Source organism: Pecten maximus, chromosome 12 (genome assembly GCF_902652985.1).
Source record: "Pecten maximus chromosome 12, xPecMax1.1, whole genome shotgun sequence".
NCBI classification, from domain to species: domain Eukaryota; kingdom Metazoa; phylum Mollusca; class Bivalvia; order Pectinida; family Pectinidae; genus Pecten; species Pecten maximus.
This window is the reverse complement of record NC_047026.1, coordinates 22,982,825-23,009,196: the sequence shown is the minus strand read 5'-3', so window position 1 is coordinate 23,009,196 and position 26,372 is coordinate 22,982,825. Positions and strand designations below refer to the sequence as shown.

The 26,372-nt window shown below is 34.9% G+C and overlaps 1 protein-coding gene across 2 annotated transcripts; it reads left to right on the top strand.

Annotated features, from left to right (window-relative positions):
* Window positions 1-6,617: 6,617 nt before the first annotated feature.
* LOC117339525 (vesicular glutamate transporter 2-like) lies at window positions 6,618-25,222 on the top strand. Of its 2 annotated transcripts, XM_033901177.1 has the most exons (12): window positions 6,618-6,734; window positions 10,584-10,719; window positions 11,280-11,434; window positions 13,474-13,588; window positions 13,852-13,939; window positions 15,284-15,370; window positions 16,149-16,288; window positions 16,895-17,044; window positions 19,631-19,769; window positions 20,065-20,187; window positions 21,060-21,187; window positions 21,583-25,222. In XM_033901177.1, the coding sequence occupies exons 2-12, from the start codon at window positions 10,591-10,593 to the stop codon at window positions 21,913-21,915; spliced, it is 1,587 nt and encodes a 528-aa protein (XP_033757068.1). In that variant the 5' UTR covers window positions 6,618-6,734; window positions 10,584-10,590; the 3' UTR covers window positions 21,916-25,222. The 2 variants fall into 2 exon arrangements, with proteins under 2 accessions (XP_033757068.1, XP_033757069.1); XM_033901178.1 differs by lacking the exons at window positions 11,280-11,434; window positions 13,474-13,588.
* The last annotated feature ends 1,150 nt before the right edge of the window (window positions 25,223-26,372 follow it).

The following is a 26,372-nucleotide window of genomic DNA, read 5'->3' as shown; positions in this document are numbered from 1 at the left end:
TTTTAAAGGGACTATTCAAGCCGGACACTAGACTATCAAATGAAGCCCAGGGAATGGACGTCTGGGGGCAAAATATATCTGTATAATTTGATACTTGTTTTATTTTATGACGTGGGCGATGTCCACCTGGGAACGTAAACTGCCCTTCGGTAGTACAGTCTAGACTTTAAATAAGTCTAAATAATGGCTTTCAAAAGTTCTTCTTTCATACTACTCCGATAATAATACTATGTATACAATAATTATTCATGAAAAATCACCTTGCATATGCATTTAGAAGTAATAGTAATTTCTGGTTATGATTGTGTTCAAAGTGGTAGCTATAACTTTTCCAGGGCATTACATGGTGCATTTTCACATGAATTTATTAAATTTCAAATTTGCTTTTCGTTACCTTGTCAAAACGTGACAGCGCTTTTTATTTTTATCCTCATAAAGTAGTTCCTTCAGTATGGGGTCGCTATGTTACTTAAAACTACCCGTGCAGCGAGACTACCATCACATTGTTACTTTAATTATAAATTCTGTTACAGTATATTTAATTATAAGAATGTTGTAATAGATCCTAAGATTGTCGAGTCCATCCAAAGTAAATAAGATAGTGTCAGGAAACGGATTTATAGAAGTTACTATAGCTTGTTTCCAGATCCTATTCTTTCGTACTGTATTATGTGTTGTTATAAAGTTAATGTTAAATTATGAATGAAATACTGTTTATATTAAATCTGTCATTTTAATGAACAATGATAATTCATTATCATGTTTAAAAGCGGTTTCTTGTTAATTTCTGTATAATATAAAATTATTTCTTGTTGCTACGTAAGATTTATGTTTTCTTTTTTCTCCCCAGTGAAGCTTGGTAAACCACATTTAGATTAAAGACCAAATGTATGTTTGTCTTCGTGCTAGATTAATATGCTGTAATAACAGCGCTTCTGCTGTTGTGTTTTACAACTACAACATATACTACAACATGTCTTCCTTCTGCAAATAACTTGATTGGTTTTGTATGACCACCTACCATACAAGTTCTCTACACAACAATCGGTTCTGTGATTTCTTCTTATACTGTCGAACTATTTCGCTACCAACTGCCGCCAAGACTGAAATTTACATATAAGGAGTACTCAAGTGCGTGACTTGACAGAATGTATATATGTAGTCAAGGGCATGTGATACACAAGCATCAAATTATCATTTTATCATAATTATGGACATTATGACAGGATTTGTAACGATGTTATACAAATTGTCTCCTTCAAGATTTGTAAAGGTTAGCATCGTCACGTGTTGATATCTGGCCATTTTGAACGGTTAGAAAGATTACACAAGATTTATCGTTATATTTCACTAATAGTTCATTAAAAGTGGTCACCGCCGACGCTAATTACATTATCTGATTACTTTAAATAAAGTACAAATTAAAGATTGATCTTGCCTGGGCCTATCAATACTACACAGTAGCCTCGCTTGCTTTCGAAATTACACTGATCCCCACAACAAGACACAAACAAATGAGAAATGTTTTTGGCTGAATTCATTACAAATAAACATGACAATGCACATGCGATAATTCATTAGGTACTCAACAAACAAATGAGAAATGTTTTTGGCTGAATTCATTACAAATAAACATGACAATGCACATGCGATAATTCATTAGGTACTCAACACACCTCTTTAGCATATCACAATCACAATCTACAACAAAATAAAATATTACAACCACATATACAAAGCACACAATCAAGTTACACACTTACAACGAAAAAGTACTAATACATGCAACAAATAAATTAGGCCTATGACCAGAGACTTGTATACAAGTCTCTGCTATGACCAATTCCCATAATCTATATCATATTGCCAAATAAGTACAAGTCATAAATATATAAATATCTGCCATAAATTATAATAAATCCTTATGACACAATGACTTTAGTTTAATGACTTTAATCATGGATTTAAATGTGATAATAAATCCATCTGAATATAGATATTAAACAAATGCCTTACTTATATATATATATATATATATATAATCTATACAAAATTACTTTAGCAAGAAGTAATACTGAACGAAAAAACAATCACTAAGAGAAAAAAAACATTCTTGGGTCGATGGGAGTGGAAAAAACTATTTATCAGTTGTGGAGATGTCAAATGAATGACTTTAGCGCGCGAAAACCACAATTGAGTCCCAAGAATATTCTTAACAAATACCCAAGTGTCCGAATATCTAGCCACTGACCTCTGAACAATGGACTTTAAACAGGGGCGAGACCAACTCGACCCACTTTACACAAAGTACTACTTCTTTCCTGCAGAAGTAATCACTATGGCGCCTGATGTCTACTGTAGGGGAATAATTATACATTTTGAGTAAGACAATATATCACTATTATGCGGCACACCCTCAAATAAAGTCTTTTAAAGGGACTATTCAAGCCGGACACTAGACTATCAAATGAAGCCCAGGGAATGGACGTCTGGGAGCAAAATATATCTGTATAATTTGATACTTTTTTATTTTATGACGTGGGCGATGTCCACATGGGAACGTAAACTGCCCTTCGGTAGTACAGTCTAGACTTTAAATAAGTCTAAATAATGGCTTTCAAAAGTTCTTCTTTGATACTGCTCCGATAATAATACTATGTATACAATCTTTATTCATGAAAAATCACCTTGCATATGCATTTAGAAGTAATAGTAATTTCTGGTTATGATTGTGTTCAAAGTGGTAGCCATAACTTTTCCAGGGCATTACATGGTGCATTTTCACCTGAATTTATTAAATTTCAAATTTGCCTTTCGTTACCCTGTCAAAACGTGACAGCGCTTTTTATTTTTATCCTCATAAAGTAGTTCCTTCAGTATGGGGTCGCTATGTTACTTAAAACTACCCGTACAGCGAGACTACCATCACATTGTTACTTTAATTATTTCTAGAATATAAATTGTGTTACAGTATACATAATATGTACTTAATCATAAGAATCTTGTAATACTAGTAGATCCTAAGATTGTCGAGTCCATCCAAAGTAAATACGATAGTGTCAGGAAACGGATTTATAGAAGTTACTATAACTTGTTTCCAGATCCTATTTTTTCGTACTTTACTCTGTGTTGTTATAAAGTTAATGTTAAATTATGAATGAAATACTGTTTATATAAAATCTGTCATTTTAATGAACAATGATAATTCATTATCATGTTTAAAAGCGATTTCTTGTTAATTTCTGTATATAATAAGATTATTTCTTGTTGCTACATAAGATTTATGTTTTCTTTTTTCTCCCCATGCAGTGAAGCTTGGTAAACCACATTTAGATTAAAGACCAAATGCATATTTGTCTTCATGCTAGATTAATATGCTGTAATAACATTTGCTGTTGTGTTTTACAACTACAACATATACTACAGCATGTCTTCCTTCTGCAAATAACTTGATTGATTTTGTATGACCACTGACCATACAAGTTCTCTACACAACAAACAGTTCTGTGATTTCTTCTTATACTGTCGAACTTTTTCGCTACCAACTGCCGCCAAGACTGAAATACACCTCTTCAAGAACTGCTATTCCAGTACAGGACTACTTTACATGGTTGTAAACTATTGGGGTCAGACATCATTGTTTTCAATAATAACAGCATTGTTTGGACACTGAACAATCCGTATCATCAGAAAATATGTTCCACTGGAATATATTGCCATACGTTAACTGTATTCTAAACATGATATTTTTATTACCAATTTTTGTAACATTATGCTTGCTGTAGCGATGACCAGAATTACTTTGTGGTATATTTGATATATCGATATCGTTCTATATTCTTTTCAATTGTTCATTACTGTGTTGTAATGTTTCTTAGATCTTCAGTGTTTTGAGGTACAGATGCGGATTGTACTAATGGTCAGTTTAAATTATGAAACAATAAACGCGTTTTGATTATTACACTGTTGACGAATCTGTATAATGCTGAAAATGCTAGCTACTGTATTGACTTTTTTACTAAAACAATAAGTAAGTTATATTAATAGCATGTGTATTGATGTTATACATTTGTTTCTCATGTTTTATATCTTCTATGACGAAATATAAACTAATCTGAATATATATATACAATGCCTTTATAGCAAAACGTATATCTGGCAAATGACCCTTATGAAAATGACTAACAACCGTTCCTTACAATATCTTCATTCCCTATGTGTTGTTCTTGTGATTTTCGCCTCTTTTGCTCCTTCGTTTAATTTGTTTATCGATCGGGTTGTTGTGATATTTGCCTGATATACAATATATATTAAGATGTGTTTATATTTGGGCTGTGTTTCTCGGGAAGCTGAGAATTGGACCGGTTTGTGTTGTAGAGTTGTGTCCGTAAGACACTTTACCCTCATTGCCCTGGAAGACGATGCTCAATGAGACCCTGCCTCAAAATGATCCTGGCTGTTCATGGGTCGATAAACCAAGTAGTCAAACAAACAATGTTTACATCATAAATACACATTTTATATAACATAGATTGATGTTTAGGTGTTTTGCCGCAATGTACAAGGAAATTGTACTTGGACGGTGATTCAGTCGCTATCCGTGTAATTCTGAGGGTGACACTACATGTAAATGTATGTAGTTGACAAATGATGAAGAAGGAAGTGTGGCACGGTCTTTTCAGAGAGAAACCCTCGGTGTAACTGCATAAATAATAGCCATGATAGAGTAGACCTGTAGAGATATCAAATGCGTCAGAGGTTTGATGAAGTCAGAACCACTAACATTAATTACGACATAACTACTGATTTGAAATTATATCCTTACATTTCCTCCTTTAAAGTAAAAATAAAAAGGGTAAAATCGTGTTTATTATAAAGCCCGGATAACGACTGGATCAGCGTCCAAGTCATAGTATATGTGTCTTTAGTGCAACCATTGTTACAAGTGTAGCTGCCTTTAACTGTTCACACATATTTCAGTATGCAAATTTGTTAGTATATGGTTGGCAAAAAAAAAAAAAAAAGAAAAAAAACCCAAACAAACAACACTTTATTACATACACTTTACAAGTAACAACGGCAAATACGAATAGATTGAGTTCAAACATGGAAAGGTCGAAATATACAGTACAGGTCAGTACAGTTGTACTAAACGTATAAATGTATACACCCACTCCTTGCTGCACTGGTCGAGGGGAATCCCCGCCGTAAAGGAAACTCTTTTCCAGCTAAACTCATATTTCCATGAACGGGCACTTACTACTAAATGTATCTCGGGCCAATCAATAGTTGGTATTAAAAGTGAAAGTTACAAGCCTACTCTTCGATGAATAACGCAACACTACATTAAGAATTACAGAAATAAGTTATAAATCAAACAGGTGAATATTGACTTAATCAACGAAAAACTATCCTCTGACATGTAATTACGGAGTATATAATGCATAGTATATTACTTGTTATTAGCAAGCACGGAAACAAGAAATGAACGTTAAAGATAAAAAAAAAGGTATACAATAAAAAGAATGCTGGATGAAATATAAAAGTTAGTGAGCAAACAAGTTTTTGCCGATGTTGCACACATTTTCATTTTAAATCTGAGCCAGGCCATGTTTAGGTGTATATACATAAACTTGGCAAGCACCGCCCATTTCCATATAAGGAAATTTACATCCGGGTCATATACGAGAGCTTCAAATGTCATTGGTCAGTAGGATAAATTTTGGCCCCTGCTCAGCCTCCGGGTACCCCATAGCTTACCCCTTCTTGAAAAAACGACGCCATATTAGATTAGGAAAAAACAGACATTAGGAAAAACAAAAAAATTATACCAATCTTGGACAATATCTTTTGAAAAAGATTCATCAGAAGTGAAAGTGAAAGTCAATAGAACTTTAGCACGTGCATCAGCATCAAGAAAGTACAAAATCCCATACCCTTCCCACCCTGTAAGTGAAGGACATTTGATCTACATATCTTTGTTGTTGTATTTTGTTTTAATTAGTAATTAAATATTTCTGTATTGATACCATTGTGAACTTTATGTACTTTTAGTTTATGGATCAGTCCAAGGTTTTCCAGAGTTTTTTTTAATGTATACATTATGCATTAATAAATTTTTATCTCTGGTTTTTAGCCCAGGACTGGGTCTTTATTTTATGCTGAATTTGGGCCGCTCACCTTTGCGGTTTACATATATTTACATTCCTTTATCTAATCTGGAATTATAAAAGAATTCATTATCATGCAAAATAAACTACAAAGGCCACTTTAACAAGAAAGTGTGCCATTTTCCGCCATATGTATTTGTGTTTGAGTTTTTAATTCCATGCGCAAACAGAGCTTCACAGCATTGAAGTGGATTAGGCCAGTGGTTTTTTAAACGAACACTAATGTTTGTTAATTATTTCTTATCACAATGCAGGGAAGGCAAAAATAATAGTTTAGTTAACAGACCCTATTAACCATTCTACCGTGATTTATAGAGTTTGCATTATTGGTACAAGTAGAATTTTAATACAACTGAAACATGGAAAGATAAAGTGAAAGTAATTACACATGCGTGAATACACTGGTCGAGAGGGAATCCCCAAAACATCCTGCGCGGATTTCCATGAATAGAGCTCTTCAGTCACATAAAATCGCAGGTTGTGCCCTTATGAACAGTTCCTCGAACTGCGCGAGGTGAATTCATCACTGGGAGTTTTAACTCGGAGAGGTAGAATTTCTCACAGGTAAGATAACAATATTTGTGATACAATGGCATAAAATTATATATATTATCTGTTAAAATGAAATTAACTCGTCGACTTTACGCAGTAGTAGCAGTTTAGTCAACCCTGTATCAAGGACCAACGTATGTGTGTTATAGCTTTTAAACACGTAAGATTGTTTACTCGTATGTAGTGTCGTTGTTATTGTTTACACTGTGTACTGGTATTACCAGGAATTTATAACTGACGAATTTCTTTAACTTTGGTGTGATTGCTGCAGTTTTCTTGTTAACGTTAAAATAAGAACTAGGAAATTATAATTACCGAGCTTTTAATAAATCAACAAAATTACACACATAGTTGTAGTTGTGTCACATTCATATATATCTATATCAATTGTTTAGAACATTCCAGACAATTTCATCTATCAGGCGCTGGCTGGGCTGTTTCCGACATGCATGCATAAAGTTACGCAATGGTGCGACTAAGAACCTTTTTTGGTTGGGGGCGGGGGTCGGAGTTGGGGGCATGCTGTTTATACAATATATCAAATGAAATATAAAAATATGAATCTTTGATGTGCATTCGCTTATTTGCATACGTGGCAGCTATGCGCCTGTCTCTTCGCTGAAGAAGTCTTCATTTTTTTCCCATTTAGAAACAATTTTTATTTTGTATTTTTGTGTATTTCCACCTATAAACTATAAATCTCCGTATGTTATGGAGTTATTACTTCATCTTGATATGTATAATGTCAAATTGCTTATGAAATCTCTTGTACAGTGTTTTAAGCATTGCAATGAATGCATAGTACGTATCTGTCTCTGTCTCATGCATAGAATATGTTTCCATTGTCCCTATGTGAGCAAGACGCTGATATACATGGGATGGGCAATATCCTTCTCGGTGTGTTTTGTATTGTCACGGAATTTAAGTGAAAACACTGGTGGTTTTAGACACAAAAATTGTAAAGTACTGTAGGAAGACCCATTCATACAAGGAAACAATATTGAGTGGTGATTCAGTCTCAGCCACTTATATACAGTGACATTACATTGTACATGTGTACAGATTATAGTTATCTGACAAAAATATCCAACAGAACACTGACTGCTACGATGGCCCATATCAGCCGTCATTTGGTACATCCTTTTATTTTATTTTTATGACGGTATATGCTTGTTTGTTCAAAAACAAAGTACAAATCGGTACACTCGTAAAGCCAATTGGCATTCCATTTGGTCATCTGACACACCACAACATAACATTGTAATTTTAGCATTGATTTATATAGTCCGGTCCAGTATTTTATTTTTGCTCTCATGACGGACCCTGTACACATGCTATTGAAATGCGGACCCGGGAGGACGAACAAAACGGGAATATAACAACGCACTGTATTTCTTATGTAACTAGCCTTACATCTGTAATAAATTATCGCGCTTAACACACGATATATGTTTTGCATGCCTTCTGTTCTGATTAAGGAAACAAAGGAGAGTGATACCATTGTTGTTTAGCAGATTTGCGTAAGATAACTTTAAAGTTCTACTTATGTCAGATAATGTACCACACTCCTATCACACGTGGGTAAAATGACGGCTGATATGGGCCATCGTCGACAGCAGTTGGCGAGACAATATAAATCAAATAGTGATAACTAATTATCTGACAAGTGATGCAGGAAGTATGGCGATGTTACGGTCTTTACAAATTTACAGCCAGCTGTTACTCCATATAAAACAGAAATGTTGGCTTCTCTAAATAAATTTTAAAAATACGTTTATCAAATAACTTAGTGTACAGGGATAGATGGGGGGAAGAAATGGGGTGTGATTTAAAATCTTATTACTACAATTGTATACAATAAAAGCAAAACGATACGTGAATTTGTTTTGGTGGTTACCTATTGTGTCTGAACTATCATTTCGTTTTTGTTTCTCCTCTGATGATGTAAAGTTCCTTGTACATAAATCATTTCGTTAATGATATGAATAAACAACACCATTCACTATAACTAGTAAGTGAAGTAGGGTTATCCGTTATGTACACAGAAATGTCTGCATGTGGGCAAACCCCAACAGCAAAAATAACCTTTGATAACAGCCTTTCTCGCTAACTACATATTTCCACGAATAGATGAGTTTACTGAAATTGCGATTTCCTGAAATATCTCCAGGAACTGCAAAATAAATCACCATGGGAAGAGAGGTTTAAAGGGGCATTCTTTCGTTCGAACGGCATATATTAGTTTTACAGTAATTTATCAGATTTATAAATGAAAGAAGCTAACACTCAGATTCATGGCTAAATGTGATGGAATAGATATAATATTTGTATAGAAAATCCGCAAAACTCAACCGCTGCATGCTCGTTTTCGACTTTGTGGCGGCATTTGATTTTGCTCTTCGGGTCGAAATTTCATTTAAAAAACTTATATTTTTAAGAACGTTTGGACATCTTGGACTTTGTGTGTTCCTTTACAGTAAAGTACACACACAATTTCCGATTACTTTTATTAGGTGGTCTAAATTCATTTCAACGACGGAATGACCCCTTAATGTAACGGGTATGATTTGTAACGATATCGGAGATATGATTGATGACCCGATGATGTCATTAAGATTTGACAATTGATTTGATGTTGAGCGACTGCGAGGCAGCATTAATATGATAATTAAAGCAATTAAAACAAATTGTCGCTAATTCAACAAAAAGCGCTGTGCCTGTATTTGATTCATTTTGTTTTGTTTATGATAATAGCACAAGTAACATATTATTTTGTAATGTATAGGTCATCTCCAAGTTCATCGGCGGATTTTCCGTCACTGATCAGGCTAAATGTAGTGGCCGGAATAAGTTACTCAGTAACGGGGTTTCCCATCGGCAGACACATACGTTAAAGTTCAAAGTTAACTCGTTAAATCTTATATAGCAAAAGTTCTCAATGAAAAGAAATTACGTTCTATTACCTCCACCCGGACGAAATTCGGCTTTTTTACATGATGAGATGCATGCGAGGAGATATTTCTACGATAACATTGCATTAAATCGAAGGACGTTATCATTTTGAAGATGGGTTTTATATTGTATTAGCTCTAAGTTAATTTATTGAAAGGATAAATAACAAGGGACATCGCTGGCATAGTAAAAATATGTTCGAGCGTAGCACAGTTACCATGTGTAATATCTGTACTAAGTATCAACTGTTGTGTTCAACATTCCCGTTCTCTTCGTCTTATATTGTCCAACCAGACCTTACATCTTGTAAATACATAATGATGATACAAATATGGCTTCACCTCTGTCTTTGATGAGTTAATTAGCTGTCTGAAGAATGCTTCATGCGCTTGAACTTGACATAAATCGAAAGTTAAACCTTTCCATTAGAATATACGTCATTTACAATGTTTAAAACTTCAAATTTAAACAAAGTTTTCCCGACAGATGGCGGTAGTGTAACTTCAAATAATTTTAAATAGGTCGTGGGAATGTAAGTGATTATTATAGGAAACCTCCAATTCTCAGGGCGTTTATTACCATCTTTGACGTTTACCTTATTTCTCAGCATATTTCGAGACATAATCCTATGGCTATGCATTTGCTGTAATAGTTTACACTTTAATGTAGAATTCGGGATCACAAATTCGACGATGAAATATTGCACCCCTTACTGCATAATTCATTTTTCACGATATATAAGACAGTTTATGTTTTAAAAACTCCTGATACAGGGTTGGGAATTACTCATTTTTGTACTTATATTTTTAATTTTACACAGTTGATATGTTTAAAAACAAATGTGAAATTAATATTATACTGCATCAACATCTCCTGACAAAGTGAGTACGTTAATATTTTCTATTGTAGATAAATCATGTGTTGTCCGAAACGTTTCATAGTGGTGGGCCTAGGTTTTCTTGGTCTGCTCGTTTCTATTGGATACAGAGCTGTTTTTGCCTTGGTGATGGTGGATGTAATCAAAAATCAGTCTGTCGGTGGAAAGGTAAGAACAATCTAAAACGCTATTTCGTTTATATTCAATAATAAACCCGTTACAATTAGATATTCGAGTGCAGTACAATTTGTGTCATTAAAAGTAAGTATTAAACCAAGGTATTTGTAACCAAGACTAGACATAAAGAATTACTCATCTTAATTCTACTGTAACCAACTCGGCTAGTAAACTGCTGGGGCACATCACTAAGATATTTTAACATATATACGCTTAGATATTTCAGTCTAATGTTTGATATTAAATATTGTTGTCATCCAAAACCCCCTCATCTTTGGTAACTCCAATTCACCATTTCTAGAAGATTCTTGGTAGTCATGGAAGAGTTCGTTCGCTTATATCAGACAATGTACAGAGGACAATTGGAGGTCATCTGTTTTCGGGGATACATAGATGGTGCTTGCCTTGAATCTACATAATTAAATATTTTGTAAGTTAAGTTATACACCATGTAAAAGGATTTTATACTAGAAAACAAATTATACCCACCGGATTGTGCCTCTTTTAATCGATAACACATCAAACCTTTCTTGTCTGTTGTCAATACACAGTGTACAGTGAATGCAAGCGACCCTACAAGATACCTTTCCTTGGCCGGGAGGGTAACCGTTCAGTTCTCACAGAATATTAACACAGCCTACTTCATAGGTTCACTGATTACTCAGGCTCCAGGCGGTTACCTAGCATTAAGATTTTCTCCCTCCAGGTATGGTTTTCAAAAACTTGCATAATTTTGTCAAAACGTGTTTGATCTGTTTCATGCATTTCAAGATAAGTTAAATGACCTGATACCGATGGAATAAATATACATTATAACATATTGTATATAATGAATAATATTAAACATACATGCTGCATATAATAAACAGGTATGGTATTTTATTATTTCATGTTGTTTATAATAAATATATATCATGCTATATATGCTGGTCGACAGAAACCGTTGATCAGGTGCGTGGTAATCCAATAACTATATCTTATAACACAAATTTGGAGTGAAAAACATTGTACTATTGTAACATGAATGCCCATTTATCCACCACGTTGAAGCCACTCTCACAAGTAATACAAAACATTCTCAAAGTCTATCATAGTATCAAAAGGAATATACTTGGTTTGTACAATATCACAAATCACCTTCCTTTTAATCACTCTCAAAGTCGCTAATATAGTGAGAGACAGCTCGTAATAGCTCTAAAGCATTATGGATATAAATATCGGTTGCGCTAACTGGTCAGATGTGTATCCTCAGTATATATTACTAGTTAGTTATTTTTTTGTTGATATAGAAAAACAAACTGTTATATAGTTTTATAATTCATCCTAAGCAATATTAGGAATATAGAGAATATCCATAAAGTCCTAAACCATTTTTCTGTACTATACCATGTAGGAGCAATGTTATAGCTGTTGCTTTCTAAGCAAATCTGACCATTTATTTATTTGTCGGATTTTAATGTCCACTATTGCGGCCTTACAAGTGCGTAAAAGGGGTATAGTATGGAGTAAAAGCCTTTCATAAAGTCCAATTCCACGGATTTATAAATCTTTTATGTATCACGTGATCTAATCTGACCAATCGGCGCCTGTCCGGCATTAGACAATAACATCTTCACTGGACAACGAATATCATTATCATAACATAAGACAATAATTCTCTGTCGCTTGTCCGTTTGGCCTATAAATAATTTTGGGTTAATTCCCATTCAGCCAACCTATTGCTTTTGTAGAAATAACCTTACATGAGTTTACCTTGACAAAATTTAGTTAAAGCCTATGTGTGATTATTACATTAAATTTAGAAATTGCTTACCGTGTTTATCATAAGCATATGCACTAATTATCTATTCATTTATTTTTATTTATTGATAAATTTGATTTTTAACGGATATTTAGACTATCGTTAACTTTCTCTCTTAATTGAAATCATAATATGATACTGAATTAAGGGATTGTACCTCATTTTGACTGCGTATACGGTAGTATGCCCGCAGTTGGCAACGAACATTTCCTATGGTTAGCGTGATAGCGCTCCATAGTATATGTTCGTTGCCATCTGCGCGTATACCACCGTATACGTAGTCAAAATGAGATACAATCCTTATACATTGTATTTACATCAAACAACTCGTTTAAATACAGTACGAAGAAAATGAAATTCGGGGTGTGTTGCGACGTTGGTAACTACGGCAGCCGCGGTTGCTAAGATAAAAGCTCCAGTGAATCTATGTTAAGACACCAGTATTGTTAACAAAAATAAAATTGCGATGATCAGTCCTTTCAAAATGGCGCCGTCTAGTTGACGTTTCGGTAACATCACAAATAGACGACGTCATAATTATGTTACCGATTCCCGCGCTTTTTAATCCGCTAGCCATTTCTTTTCACAATGTATACGCTAATATATTCGCAATCTGAATTTACTAAGCTGAAGAAGAGAGAGATGTACATATTCATCTGTAGTAAGGAAAGGATTTGGTCTATATTTGATCTGAAGCATCCTGAAAGGAAACGAATTTTGCATAAAAGGTTGGTCTGGCCTAGAGGGGCGTGAGATTTGGTTTGGCGGGGTCCCAATCGAGTAAAAGAAAGCAAATTCTTTGACATCATTCATGTTTAGACATATGCCATGACCCTGAAAAAATAGATGGGCGAATCAGGCACTCTGTGCCTCTTGCCTACGATATCAATATACCTGTCAGTTATTGAAATAGGACAATCGAATATTGTTTGTCACTGTTACAGAATCTGCGGGATTTCTATCCTTTTGTCCTCGATTCTGATGTTAATCCTGCCATTGGCCATACCTTTCAACAAATGGCTGACTATGGCTATACGATTTATGCAAGGATTTGTGGAGGTTAGTTCACGATTCATGATATTGAAGCTGTTACTGTTATTCAGTCAAGAATTATATTCACGAAGAAAAATAAACATGTTTATGTAATTGAGAACCTTTGCAATTAGATCAGGTTTAAAATGTCATAGAATAGGACAAAGCAAACAGGATGTGTTAATGTCAACAAATGAAAACTGACATGAAAGGTTTACATGGACACCACAGATGATGATGATGATGATGATGATGATGATGATGATGATTGAATTGTATTTTTTAAATAGGGCGCATCAGTACCTGCCCTCAGTGGTGTCATAGCGGCGTGGGCACCGAGGACCGAGAAGACCAGGATGATCACCATCTCGTACTCCGGTATGTACCTATAAGCTTGCTTATATGTATATAAACATGTACGTACCCGAATATTTTGATCAATACATATGCATTTGTTTATTTGCTGGGTTTATCGTCAGGGTCTCCTTGTAGTAGTTGGTGACTTCCTTACCGAACATCATACGAGAGGCCAGTTGCATGCTATCCAGAGTAATAAGAGAAAAGCGTCTTGCCAAAGTAAACAACCATGTGGCCGGCGCTTACCGGCTGAGCTTTGGCGGCCCCAGACAAAGTGAATTTTCAGATTTTCGAGAACATACCAAAGAACATGAAAGTTTAGTTGATGTATATTGCTTGATTTTTTTCGGTACAAGAGGGTTTTGTTTTGGTTTTAACATTTTTTTATGACTCCGTCACACGAGGTATCTTATTTTTAAGTTGAACACCAATGATTATTCAATTCATGCATGTACGTTGCGTATAAGTAGTCAATACTGTATGAAATAAAGTAAAATTGACAAATCAAATACGAATTTTACACTTCCTTTCCATGTATGTCTTTTGTCAACATTGCAGTTTGTTAACATTTTACTTTGAACATATACGGAGTTAATTTCTTTTTTACTCTTTTCTAACAAATGGAAGAAATATATCAACAATTTTATCTCTATACTAAAATATTAAGTCATCATTTATAGTCGGTCTAGTTAATGCTAAAGATTTCAAGATTTTTTTTCTCAATTTTTCGATACCACCACTTTTAAAGGAATAGGATTTTAATTCTTTTAGGTACATACAATACGAGTAGTCGGTCCTCCAATGCGCTTCTATGTCAAACAATTATTAGAATTCCTGAAGACTCCTCTTGAAAGTTTCAAATAGTCCGATGATGCAACTTAAATATCATAAAATGAAACATCTAGTGCAATTAACAACCACATCTCTCGAACTTAAGAATGTATAATATATATTTGATTTAAGGCTTGAATTCAAAAATGTCATGTTATATTAGGGCCAAATACACAATATCTTATTCTGAACGGAGAATATGTCAAACGTGTGAGATGGTAGACTATTACGTTTTATCTGACATTTACATCTTTACATATGTGTGTTGCTGTACGATAACGAAACTGCAATTCTGCCTCGCAATCGATAAAACGATTGTAAGGCTAAAGGTCTTCTGCTTCTATGTAAAGCCCGAATAATGTCACGTCCTCAAAGTGAGAAAAAGCAAACTACCAGGTATGTCAATAAACATCAAACATATCTGACTTTATAAAGAAGGAAAAGAATATTCCTCAATGTAACCACGATATTTATCATTAACTCTCCCATAGTCTTCATTTTGATGATATAGTCACGGTTTTTCTATGTCTACAGGAGCGTACCTCAGTCCGACACTGGCTTTCTTGGTAACTGGCTATGCATCGTGCTACGTCAGCTGGCACGCGAGTCTCTTCATATATGGTAAGTGTATCCAGGAGAGTTATCTGTAATGTATCCAAGATAATCCACATAATATTATATGTTTCTTAGCGACATATGGAACTTATCACCAAAGATTACCAAATGATACATATATAAATTGCTAACATGACATGTGTAATGATCTAGTTAATGTTTCCAGAATGAGTTAACTTGAAGAATATTTTAGGCTATTAAAATCTCTCTACGTCCGTTGTCCGTAATCAATCTTTGTTTCTAGTAATGCACTGGAAGAATATTTCTCAACCTTCACATGTAGATTCCCCTTTGTCCCTAGTTGTACTTATTCCATTTTGAGTCTGATCCGGAAAACAATTTTTTCGAATTTGAAAATTTAAGATTGTTACCGCTCTTTCTTGAAAAATACAGAAGGAATATTTCTCAGGCTTCACATGTAGGTCCCCCTTGGTCCATAGTAGTGCTCATTTAATTTTGTATCTGAATAGGTAAACGAAATGGCCGACAGACATCCTTCTTGGATTTTAATGGTCTAAGTTGGCTTTCTCTATTTCTTCTAAGATTTTTCTTGGATTTCATATGAAGGTTTTCCTTTTTATCTGAATAGAAGGAAAAGAAAAAAAGAAGGAAAAATAGAGAAAAGATCAGTCTTTTAAAGAAAATAATAAAGATAATTTATTGGTGAGTGCCAGCATCCCTTTGAGCTTTTGTTTCAAAACCTTAAAAGAAATATTTCCAGATGACTCATAATTTTCTAAAGTGGAGTGATAGAATAGGGGATTTATACTTATGTGTTGTACAGGCGGATGTGGGGTGCTGTGGTCTTTAGCGTGGTTCTTTTGCATATATGACTCTCCTGCTGACCACCCTGGAGTCGGAGACCGAGAGAAGTTGCTGTTTATAGAAGAGGGTCCAGGACACAGAGGAGGCAACAGATTAATTGTAAATTTATCATGTCTATTTTTTCGATAGTAATTAACAGTCTAGCTACCTAAACTGATATGATATGTAGGATGGTTACCAAACGTCAATAAATAATTTGTTTGAATCGCAGTGATGACATTTATGTTTAGAATATTTCAGATCTAAAACAAGGCTTTATTGATAAAGAAATATCTCCTGTTGTCCGCATTGCTTGGCGTGTTTTAAGATTATTAGATACTTTAATAGTATATAAACACAAGCCTTATGTACTAATCCACGTTTCAATCAACTGAGCATCCCCGATACCCCAGGGGTTACGATGACATACGCTCTCTTTAAGAGACCATATGTGTTCGTTACCTCTTGAATATCGGGGATGCAACTGAGACAAAGAAGTATTAAAAACTGTGTTCAAACCAAAAAAAAAAAAAAAAGATCCTTTGACTTTTGTATATAATATAAGTGACCTACAATACCATACAGAACTGACTTTGGTATCTAAAATTATTCTACAATATATATTCTAAATTGATTAGTGTGGCATATAGGCCTGGTATTGTTTGTAATATAACATTAGTAATAGCTTATATATATATATATATATATTATGTTTTTTCTTTGCAGGCTTCTGGTATACCCTGGCAGAGCATATTTACAAGTTTGCCAATGTACGCCATCATTGTTGGTAGTTTTTGCCGTAACTGGATCTTCTCGCTGATTCTAACAGAACTTCCACAATATTTCCATGATGTGTTCAACGCAAGCATAGATGATGTAGGTCATTTTTCCTTTTCATTTTATTGTAATATATTTCGCCAAGGCGCGATCATTTAATGCACGGTGCTGTCAGGTAATCTTGCACACTTAAGACCTTCAACGGCGGTCTATGTTTGCAATTTAACAAGATATGATCTGAGCTGTTTATTGAAATAAAGAGTGAAGCTTCATTATTCGATAAAAATAAACTTAAAAGCACAAAGCACCTCGGCGACTGTTAAATTCCCCATGAGTTATTGAGGCCCGTGCGGGTCAAATGACTGTTGCCGCTCCTCCTCCTCCTCCTCCTCCTCCTCCTCCTCCTCCTCCTCCTCCTCCTCCTCCTCCTCGTCGTCGTCGTCGTCGTCGTCAGGGGTAACATGGCGATCACAACAAATGGTGTTAAGGAAGCGGTTTTTCTTTCCTTTGCTAGATTATTTGCCTCTGATCTTTTCTCTTGACTTCTTTTTCACTTCATGCTTCTTTCGTGACTCTGCATAATATACATCTTCTGATATAGTGGCACCATATAGTTTCTTTTCTTCCCCGTTGTTCCGATCTCTTCTTTCTTTTTTTGGAACTCTTTGTCCTTCTCATCAAAAAGGATATTTACAACCCTGTTTTGCTTTTTCTCCTGCCTTGTTTTCTTTTGAGAGTGGACCTCCTTGACATTACTGACAACGGGTGAATTTACGACTGATGCAGAGGGCCTAAAGGGAAAATGCCTGATTTTCGGAATCTTGCTATCGCGTTTGGAACATTTAAAGCACTCTTGTACGAGTTTCCTATAAAACCCGGAAGCAAATCACATGTGATGACTCTGTTTGGATTAAAGATTTTGTTGAACTCACAGCTCAGGCTTCTTTAAAAGGTGGCTGTAGCTCAAGGCTGGAATATGGCGGTAACACAAATAAGTGTACATCATTTTCACGAGAAGCATCTATTACTTCCGCATTGATGTAGGTTGAGTGACCGTCATAGAGGAGAAGGCAATATCTGGCTTTTACTTGGATTAAAAAGTAGTTCCTGATGAAGTCTAAAAATGTTGCAGAGTTTGACCACCCAGTTGCAGTTGCTCTATATTGTGTAGCTGCTATACCATCTGAACATTTCCCCTGGAAAAAAATGATGTAGGGTTTATGTTTTTTCTCAATGCGCTGCCAGCAGCGATGAGTGTTGTATTGGAAGATCTTCCAGCAGTAGCTATGTGAGTATTGGTGCCTGGTTTTGCAAGTATCTTTGGAGGATTATGATCTAAGTTATTCGCCGTCTCATCAACATTCTAAATACTTTCTGAAACATCCTTTATATGTAGACTGTCCAATACCTTGGAAAGTTACGAGAAGTAGTTTGAGAGTGTATTGTCTGTTACTGCGTCATGTCTTGACTTTATCGTTTTTGGGGTTCATCATCTTGATATCTTTGAATCTTTAAAAACCCATAAAACGTGTGTCTGGTTAACTAAATATTCTTCTTTCCCATCTCATCACACATATTTTTGGCCATGTCGATGACTTGCCACTGTGTATAACCATAGCCCCCATGGTCCATTTTAACAGCGTTGTGCCAAACGCTCTTCCTGCACACGACTGAAATAGGTTGGTGCACCGGTTTCTTAGAGGAAAGTCTTAAGGTGCTTTCTGGTACACCATGGTTTCGTGCTACTTTTCTGTCTCCTATTGATGTATCTATCAAGAGTCTGAGTTTTTTGTGAGTAATCTCCTTTTTAAGAAATCATAATACTGAGAACAACATCTTTACATCAGTATCGACTGCGACTTGTGAATTTTAAAAGCAATAACCGACAAGTTATTTAAAACTTTCTTGATTGAAAGCATCCCATATCAATCGTCACTTTACAGTCGTTATTCACTCTTCACGCATCGGTGATTTTGACATTTCTTCGGATATTATTACAAGCCAAATAAATCTGTCTTGTGGTAGAGGTTCAGTTTTATCCTCACTATAAATATCTAAAATTAAAGAAAGTTTATAACAGATTTTTAATGTTTTTCTATATTCGGTATTTATAATACCATTAGCTTATACAGACAGGAAATTAAACAAATGAAAATATTTTATAAAAATATGAAAGTAAGACACGTATTTAGAAATTTAACGATAAGTCTTGGATTTATTAACGCAATTACGAGAGATGCGCATATTTATAAGTGAAAGGTAAGAATGCGTGTGTGACATATGTATATTAGCATTAGATATTAAATTTTGGTAAACATAAACCGACGTGAAACATGAGAGTGGAAGCAAAAGGTGTGAATGTGTGATTAGTGAAAACCCTCTTGCGAAATTGACAACATATGTCAAGATAGTTAAATAATGAATAAGATATTTTGTGTAATTAAGAGTGAATATAGAAAATAAAAAGATGACGTGTGTATGTTAGACTAGTGCGATGATTAAGTCCTCTTACTCGAGGACAACTAGTGCGATGATTAAGTCCTCTTACTCGAGGACAACTTATTGCAAATCTTCATGAAATTTGATGAAAGATGAATAACGCTGGTTAAAAAACTATTTGCTTTAGTATTTGACCATCTAGCAGTGGTACATGTGAAATTTAATCTAAATAATTTCCTTTGACAGATTGGGTGGATGACGGGTGTACCAGAAGTATTTATGACGCTTGTTACTGTGACCGGGGGTGTACTTGTGGACAAGACGATAAAGTCCAGAAAGTGTGGTATTACTACGACTGTCGGCAGGAAAATGGCACAGTGTATTGGTATGCGACAAAGTTATTTCTACTGAAATGATTAAAACAAAAATAAATAAATGAATGAAAATAACTTTCTGAATTATTGGCAAACAAAAATATAATGAGTACGTGTTACTGATAAACAACAGATAACAAAAGTTTCTGTCCATCGTGAGCTAATTAACGAAGTTGTCTTACATAAACTTCTATATACAATCTACCTAGGTATCCCACATCAGAACATTTTTATTTGGTTTGTTTCAATGTGTTGCTTAGATTCAACAGAATTCTACTACACATATGAACTTTACATATCTTTCAGGGTTTGGAACAGAAGCGATTTGTTTCTTTGTGTTGGCTACTCTTGGTAATACGCCAGAAAATCGGACTACAGCTTTCATCTTACTTTGTATTGGAGTGGGCTTCAGTGGGTTTGCTATATCAGGTATATTTTGTATTATCAATTATGGACATTTAGTGAGGTCAGTTTGGTGTTATACCATCTGGTAGAGTTAAATATTAAGCGAGGGCGAAGCCCTATTTCAATGACACCATACTGACCTGACCAGAAGTCTTTAGTCCTTATATAAATGTAGTAGATATGAAACTTGTTCTGAAAAAAAGTGAAATTGCAGTATATTCATCTTGATAGCAGTAGATTTAAAGAGGGGTATTGTGACCTTACAATGATTATGACGTCATGAACGCAATATTATTCGAAGTTTCTAAAAAATAAAGACATAAACTTAATATCAAAATATTGAACTCCACGGGGCAGATGAGAATTGAGGAAAGTCGGACCATATGATGGGCATATCTATATATTTATTTATCACAAAATGGTCTGAATGGGCTTCAGCGGATTCACCATTAAGGTAATGGTTTGCATAAGATAACACTGTGTTTGTCTGATAGACTTGGCGGGCTCGCTATATCCAGTAAAACATGTATGCATCAGTGTCATAAACCTTTGTGCCTGAGAGGGTTTCAAAGCAAGGAAAGAGCAAAGCCTTTTAAGATTAAGACAAATTGCTTGAGTATGTAAATTATTTGAGAAAAAATAGTAAAAATAAGTAATGTATGTAAAGTGAATAAATGATATTGGTAATTCAATTCACACATTTTCTCATAAAACTGGCATTGGATAAAAAAAAATCATATGTCACATAGATGTGAACGTTTAGCATTGTCGATCCCCAAGTGAATTCTTCGATGTTATAAAGAGAAATGCCAGTAGTTAAAGCCTCGCTGTGTAAGATGTAGCGGGTACATGTAACAACGATCTCGTTAAGGGAGAACGATCTAAATTCGTTTTAGGTTACCAAGTGAACCCCCTAGATCTCGCTCCTCAGTACGCCAGTATCCTGACAGGGCTATCAAGGTGTGGTGCCTTGGGAGCGATCCTGAGTACTGCTGTGGCCGCGGTAATAAGAGGGAAAACAGGGGTAAGGATTTTTATCGATTTTTGTAGTGAAATGAATATTCAATCTGTCATAGATATCAATGAAGATATATTCAAAATTGTTGTGAATAGGATGTAAGTCTAAAATATAAATAAATGTTTTATCAAATTTATCAGGTCAAAGTTATAACAGATATGAAGGTATATAGGGTCAAGCTCACGGTTTTAATGTCGGTATTATATGTTGTTTTATGATAGAACAAACAGTGTATATGGCCAAATTTCGACCATCTCCCTTTATACACTTTTTGAAAAAAGATTTTCCATGCGAATGACACAATCTTATCATTATCTTGAAACCCATTATGACCGCTGATGTGAGACATAGAGATTCAATGTCTTATTTGATTATTTTTAAGTCTACTTTTTTTATTCCAGAGCGTGAACAATTGGCAAACAATATTTTGGATAGCTGGTGGTGTACATATGGCTGGAGTTATATTTTATGGAATATTTGCACGAGGAACGAGACAAGATTGGGCTAAAGTGAAAGAGGGTGAGGGGTTAATCAACCCTGTGGGAAGCGAAAGTGACATGCATACCGAAAGTCGTGAACATATATACAGTAAATCTGCCGATTATGGATCAACGCGCAGGGAAGAGGAGGACTACAGTGATAACGATAAAATATTTTCACAATCCGTAGATAACGGGGCGCTAAGAAGGTCTGATTATGATGAAGGAGATAATTGGTTTCTTCTGACTATTTGATGTGGTACATGGATCAGCAGCGGGTATTTCTAAAATTAAAAACGGAATAGAAACGAAAGTGAGTTTGTTAATTTCGTTTCTTTTCAATTTCGTTACTACTTTTTGAAATATCCGACTATTCGTTGTCAAATCGTAAAGATATTTATTTCGCTTAATGTCACTGAGACACTGATTTGAAGATTCAACAGTCTCACATAAGCCAAACATTGTAAAAAAAAAAAGAGCATAATACAAACTTTCAAATTAGCGATACTGGGCGCCTCTAGGTATGTTTTGTATATGATTTTTTCCCCTTAGGTGGCCTTCGGAAATTCGTATAAACATCGTCTTCTTTGTTAAGTGAGATCCACTCTGATTTTTGTTTACGTTCCGAAAAAGTGTTTGTGAATAGATGCCACTCAGCTTAAATATAGATTTTTTCTCTGAAACTTTTTGAATCACGAAATTAACATAGTGGCATTTAAGTTAAATACATGGATCTCAGGAACTTGAAATGGTCGTTTGATACCGGATGCTATTGCCGTTCTTACTCTGTAGGAGGCATCTACGAGCTATTTCTCCATAAATCCTACGGAAAAAGTCTCGTTTGCAGTTGAGAGTGAAGATAATGTTCCTGGGGAGGTACGTACACTACCACTTAAGGAGGACATACAATGCCGGATACGTCTTGTCGTAAGTGCAGATACTTTTTAACAATGTGATATGGCTCTATTTAGGCGAACACTAGAAAGGAGGATGAATACTCTAAGGTTCTTATGGTGAACCACTGTTCAAATCTTTATACTGAAAAAAACCCATTTAACGAAGATCTGAAACCTAAGTTAAAAGAGCACTCAGTTAATATTCAGGGGAAAATGGTTTCTATGAGTGCGATCAATCAACAACAAGAAAGTCTCAATACAAAAAGATGCATCCCAAGAATACTGTACTGAAGGTTCTCTCGGTATGTTGACAGGAGGACTGGAAGGGGAATTGACTCTTTATGGTCCACAAGGATACTTTAAATACGGCTGTTTATCGTGCAGTCCAACTGACACCGAATGGTTTGACAAGTGGTAATTTTTGGTCGGAATAACCCCTGGACATACATACGTTTTTTTATTTGGAGGATACATATATGCCACGGTGAGGATTCTAGGAAGTTGCAGGCTTGTTCCAAGTAAAATAACAAAGGCCCCACCTACCAGAGGATGCTGCATGCAGATGACCCTATGCAAATGACCCTAGGCATCTCAATTGTGTTTGTCGTGCTGAATCTTTAAATGTACTATCAACAAAAGCATTCAAGCGAGATCTACCACTGAACAAAAAGGCTGATGACTCTGCTAGGTTGAAGGATCGGGACATATGCATCAATATATCATTAAGTTCCATTAAGAGGAACTAGATGTAGTCTACTCACACTGTCTGTTTAAAGCACCAGTACACAATAAGGACAACATTGACAGCGACGAAAAAAACCCATACCTGTTACCAGATTCGAGCTCCGGGGTAAAATTGTCACTTATTTCAAAAGGATGAGACTATCACATGATATGTTGTGAGAAAGATATCTTTGAGATTGGAGAAATAATGGGAGGAGATTTAAAGGAATTGCTACAAAAGAGGTATTCGCTGAGTATAAAGCATGCAACAGGAACATTTTCAAAAACGTACGACAAAAACGTGCCACTGGATGAATCATTTTAACCTGTTATATTTGACCTTTTTCGCTTATGAAGCATTGGTACTAATATGAACTTGGTAATAAAACCATTGCTTCAATGTTATTTTTGGGGGAACAGTCAAAATTGTTTTCCCGAACCACTAGCGAAACGTATCAAACAAAATGCGATGTGAAAATATTCGTTAATTCATTAAACGCTTTCTTTGTAGATTGGATGGGAAACTTTAACTCCAACTGTAGCGATGCTTTCATTTACACCTAATTGGAAAATGAATTATCAAAACATTAAAAAAAGATCATCGCTGTGTCGTAATTAAATGAATTTGGCTGAAACTTCCAGAATGTGAGTTACATCATACGTAAAAAAATTATATAATGGACGAGTAGGAAAATTCATTATGATTAGCATTGCCTTGTAGTATCGTTGCAGTAGACATTACCTTCTTCAGGTTGAACAGACTGGGTAGGAATAGTCATGATAGCCGACATAGCCTTGTAGTATCGTAACACTACACATGTGCAAATAATAACTTTCATTCTGGGCTCCAGGTTAGCCAATGGGATGGGGAGGTTGGCCTGAAGAGCGGTGCCAAAAAGTTGTCATTTACTTAAATTTCAACAATATTCTTATACGGACCAAAGTAACTTTTATTACTAGTCATATTTACAATGTTGTTGATTTTTCGTACACCATCCTACTGTAGGAATGTACGAGTGTATCATGCATCTTCTAACAGCATTAATATCCGTCGTTTAATGTAATAAACAACCACATCCAATTAAGATTAGGTGTGAGTTTTTTTTTTTTTTTTTTTTTTGTTTTGTTTTTTAAAACCGTGCTATGGTGGTTGTTCTGTATAGTACAATGCTTATTTTCCCAGTGTATTGTCTAGTTAACACTTTCATTTCCCTTTGCAATAGGTTACCTATCTATTTACATGATGTGGTTCACTGGAACATAATGGCTGTCTAATCTCTGTTCTTTAATTGCAATATTATATCACAGACATTTGGAAGAAGGACTTTATATTTCAATGTTGTCAGTTCCGCATATACTCATGACAAGTCTGAGATTATTCTGGATGTCAATCAAAATAAGTTTCATATGTTTTGAGGACAATTCAGATATAAGTTAGGGTATTTTGAAACTTTAATAATCTTATTGGAAAGTCCATGTTTCTTTTTACAATGCTGTGGCTATTTTCTGTTCATACAGTAATTAGTCGATATATATACACTATTCAAACCGAGATATTCAAATAAGGTATTGATAATGCATTTTAAGATGCTGATTCTTATATTGATGTTAATTGTTTGTGGTATTACACAGCTGTGATTTTTATTTCATATAATAATTTATGTAATTATGTCATTCATAACGAATTGCCTTCCTTTAATATAGGATATGAATATTCATGTATCTTGACTTTGTGTACTGTATATGTGCATTCATTTTGATGCAATAATTGTTAAACCTAGAATGCCGTTTTCGATAACTAGATTCTCTTGATATATCACGTTTGTCCATTAATAGCAGACAGATCGAGAGTAAAGTTTTATAATAATTTATATATCATTGTTTTATGGTCATCAAATGGAAAAATAAAAAACGGCTGTTTCAGTCGAGTAAACAAGACTGTTTCCCTGCATTCATTATTTAGACTTATTGCAAGTTAGAACAAGCATGATAGTAAAACAAATGTTTTAAGAGCAAAGTAAATCACTCAATATACGAGGACATATTGTGTGAAAATCCAGAGATTTGCCAAAAGACAACAGCGCGTGATTATGATGATATAGTCTTGATACCTAACATTTATATGACGGCACGGATAACATCCCAGTCGATACCACGAGCTTTTGGAAAACAACACGTCATAAGCAGGGTTTATCGGTTATTATACAGCAAGTAACATACTCAACGGTAGATACTGACATCGCTAATTACTCAACTCCTTGTTGTAGAAATGAAATATGACATGTTATATATAGCTTTTATAAGGAGGTTTATAGATGTATAATTATACTCTAAATTTAATGTACATTTGACGTTCGATTTTTGAGATTGAAAACGACTACGGTTGAAATAAATACAATATTTTTATACGGATAATAATAGATGTACTATTATACTATTAATGGATGTACATCTGACCTTCAACCTTTTTATCTGGCAAATAATTACGGTGGAAATCAATTATCTATTTATAGTAACAATGGTTTTATTTACCTCAAGCACACAGTCCATGTCAGTGATCGGTTCACTCAAACTAACGATATTGTGCCGAATCGGTGATACAGATTGACGGACAATGCCTTTACAATATTGCCTCTCTTTTTTATCAGAACGGAAAATAAGCCATTGAAAATTTTACTTAAACCACAAAACTACAATGAATTTCCAATATCCAGGATCTCTCTTCTAAAATTCGATGTTAATATTCATCAACAGCAAAGTGAAATCACGACGGGCATCTATAGAAAACACCACATGGCGTGTTGCCGGCCACTCTGCATGATTCGTTACATGTAGAGGTGGTTAGGCTTTTATAGGGACAAGAGAAGTATCATATTGAAAACAATGTATTCTTACGATTTCAATACAAATACTCTCGTAATTCAACAAATGACGCAAACTTACCTTTTTGGACAATGTGAGGCAAATGAGTCGTGTGAAAATGTGAATAGGCTACGAACACGAACAGTATTCATGGTTAACAAATAGATATGAAAACAATACAGACTTTTCTAAGGAATGAGTGAAGCAAGTCTATAACAAAGTAGTCTTTAT

Excerpts from the sequence above, each read along its gene's own strand:
- LOC117339525 (XM_033901177.1), top strand. The coding sequence starts at position 10,591 with ATGTGTTGTCCGAAACGTTTCATAGTGGTGGGCCTAGGTTTTCTTGGT. Across the intron at positions 10,720-11,279 it reads ATCAGTCTGTCGGTGGAAAG|TGTACAGTGAATGCAAGCGA; the intron begins GTAAGAACAATC and ends GTCAATACACAG. Across the intron at positions 11,435-13,473 it reads TTAAGATTTTCTCCCTCCAG|AATCTGCGGGATTTCTATCC; the intron begins GTATGGTTTTCA and ends TCACTGTTACAG.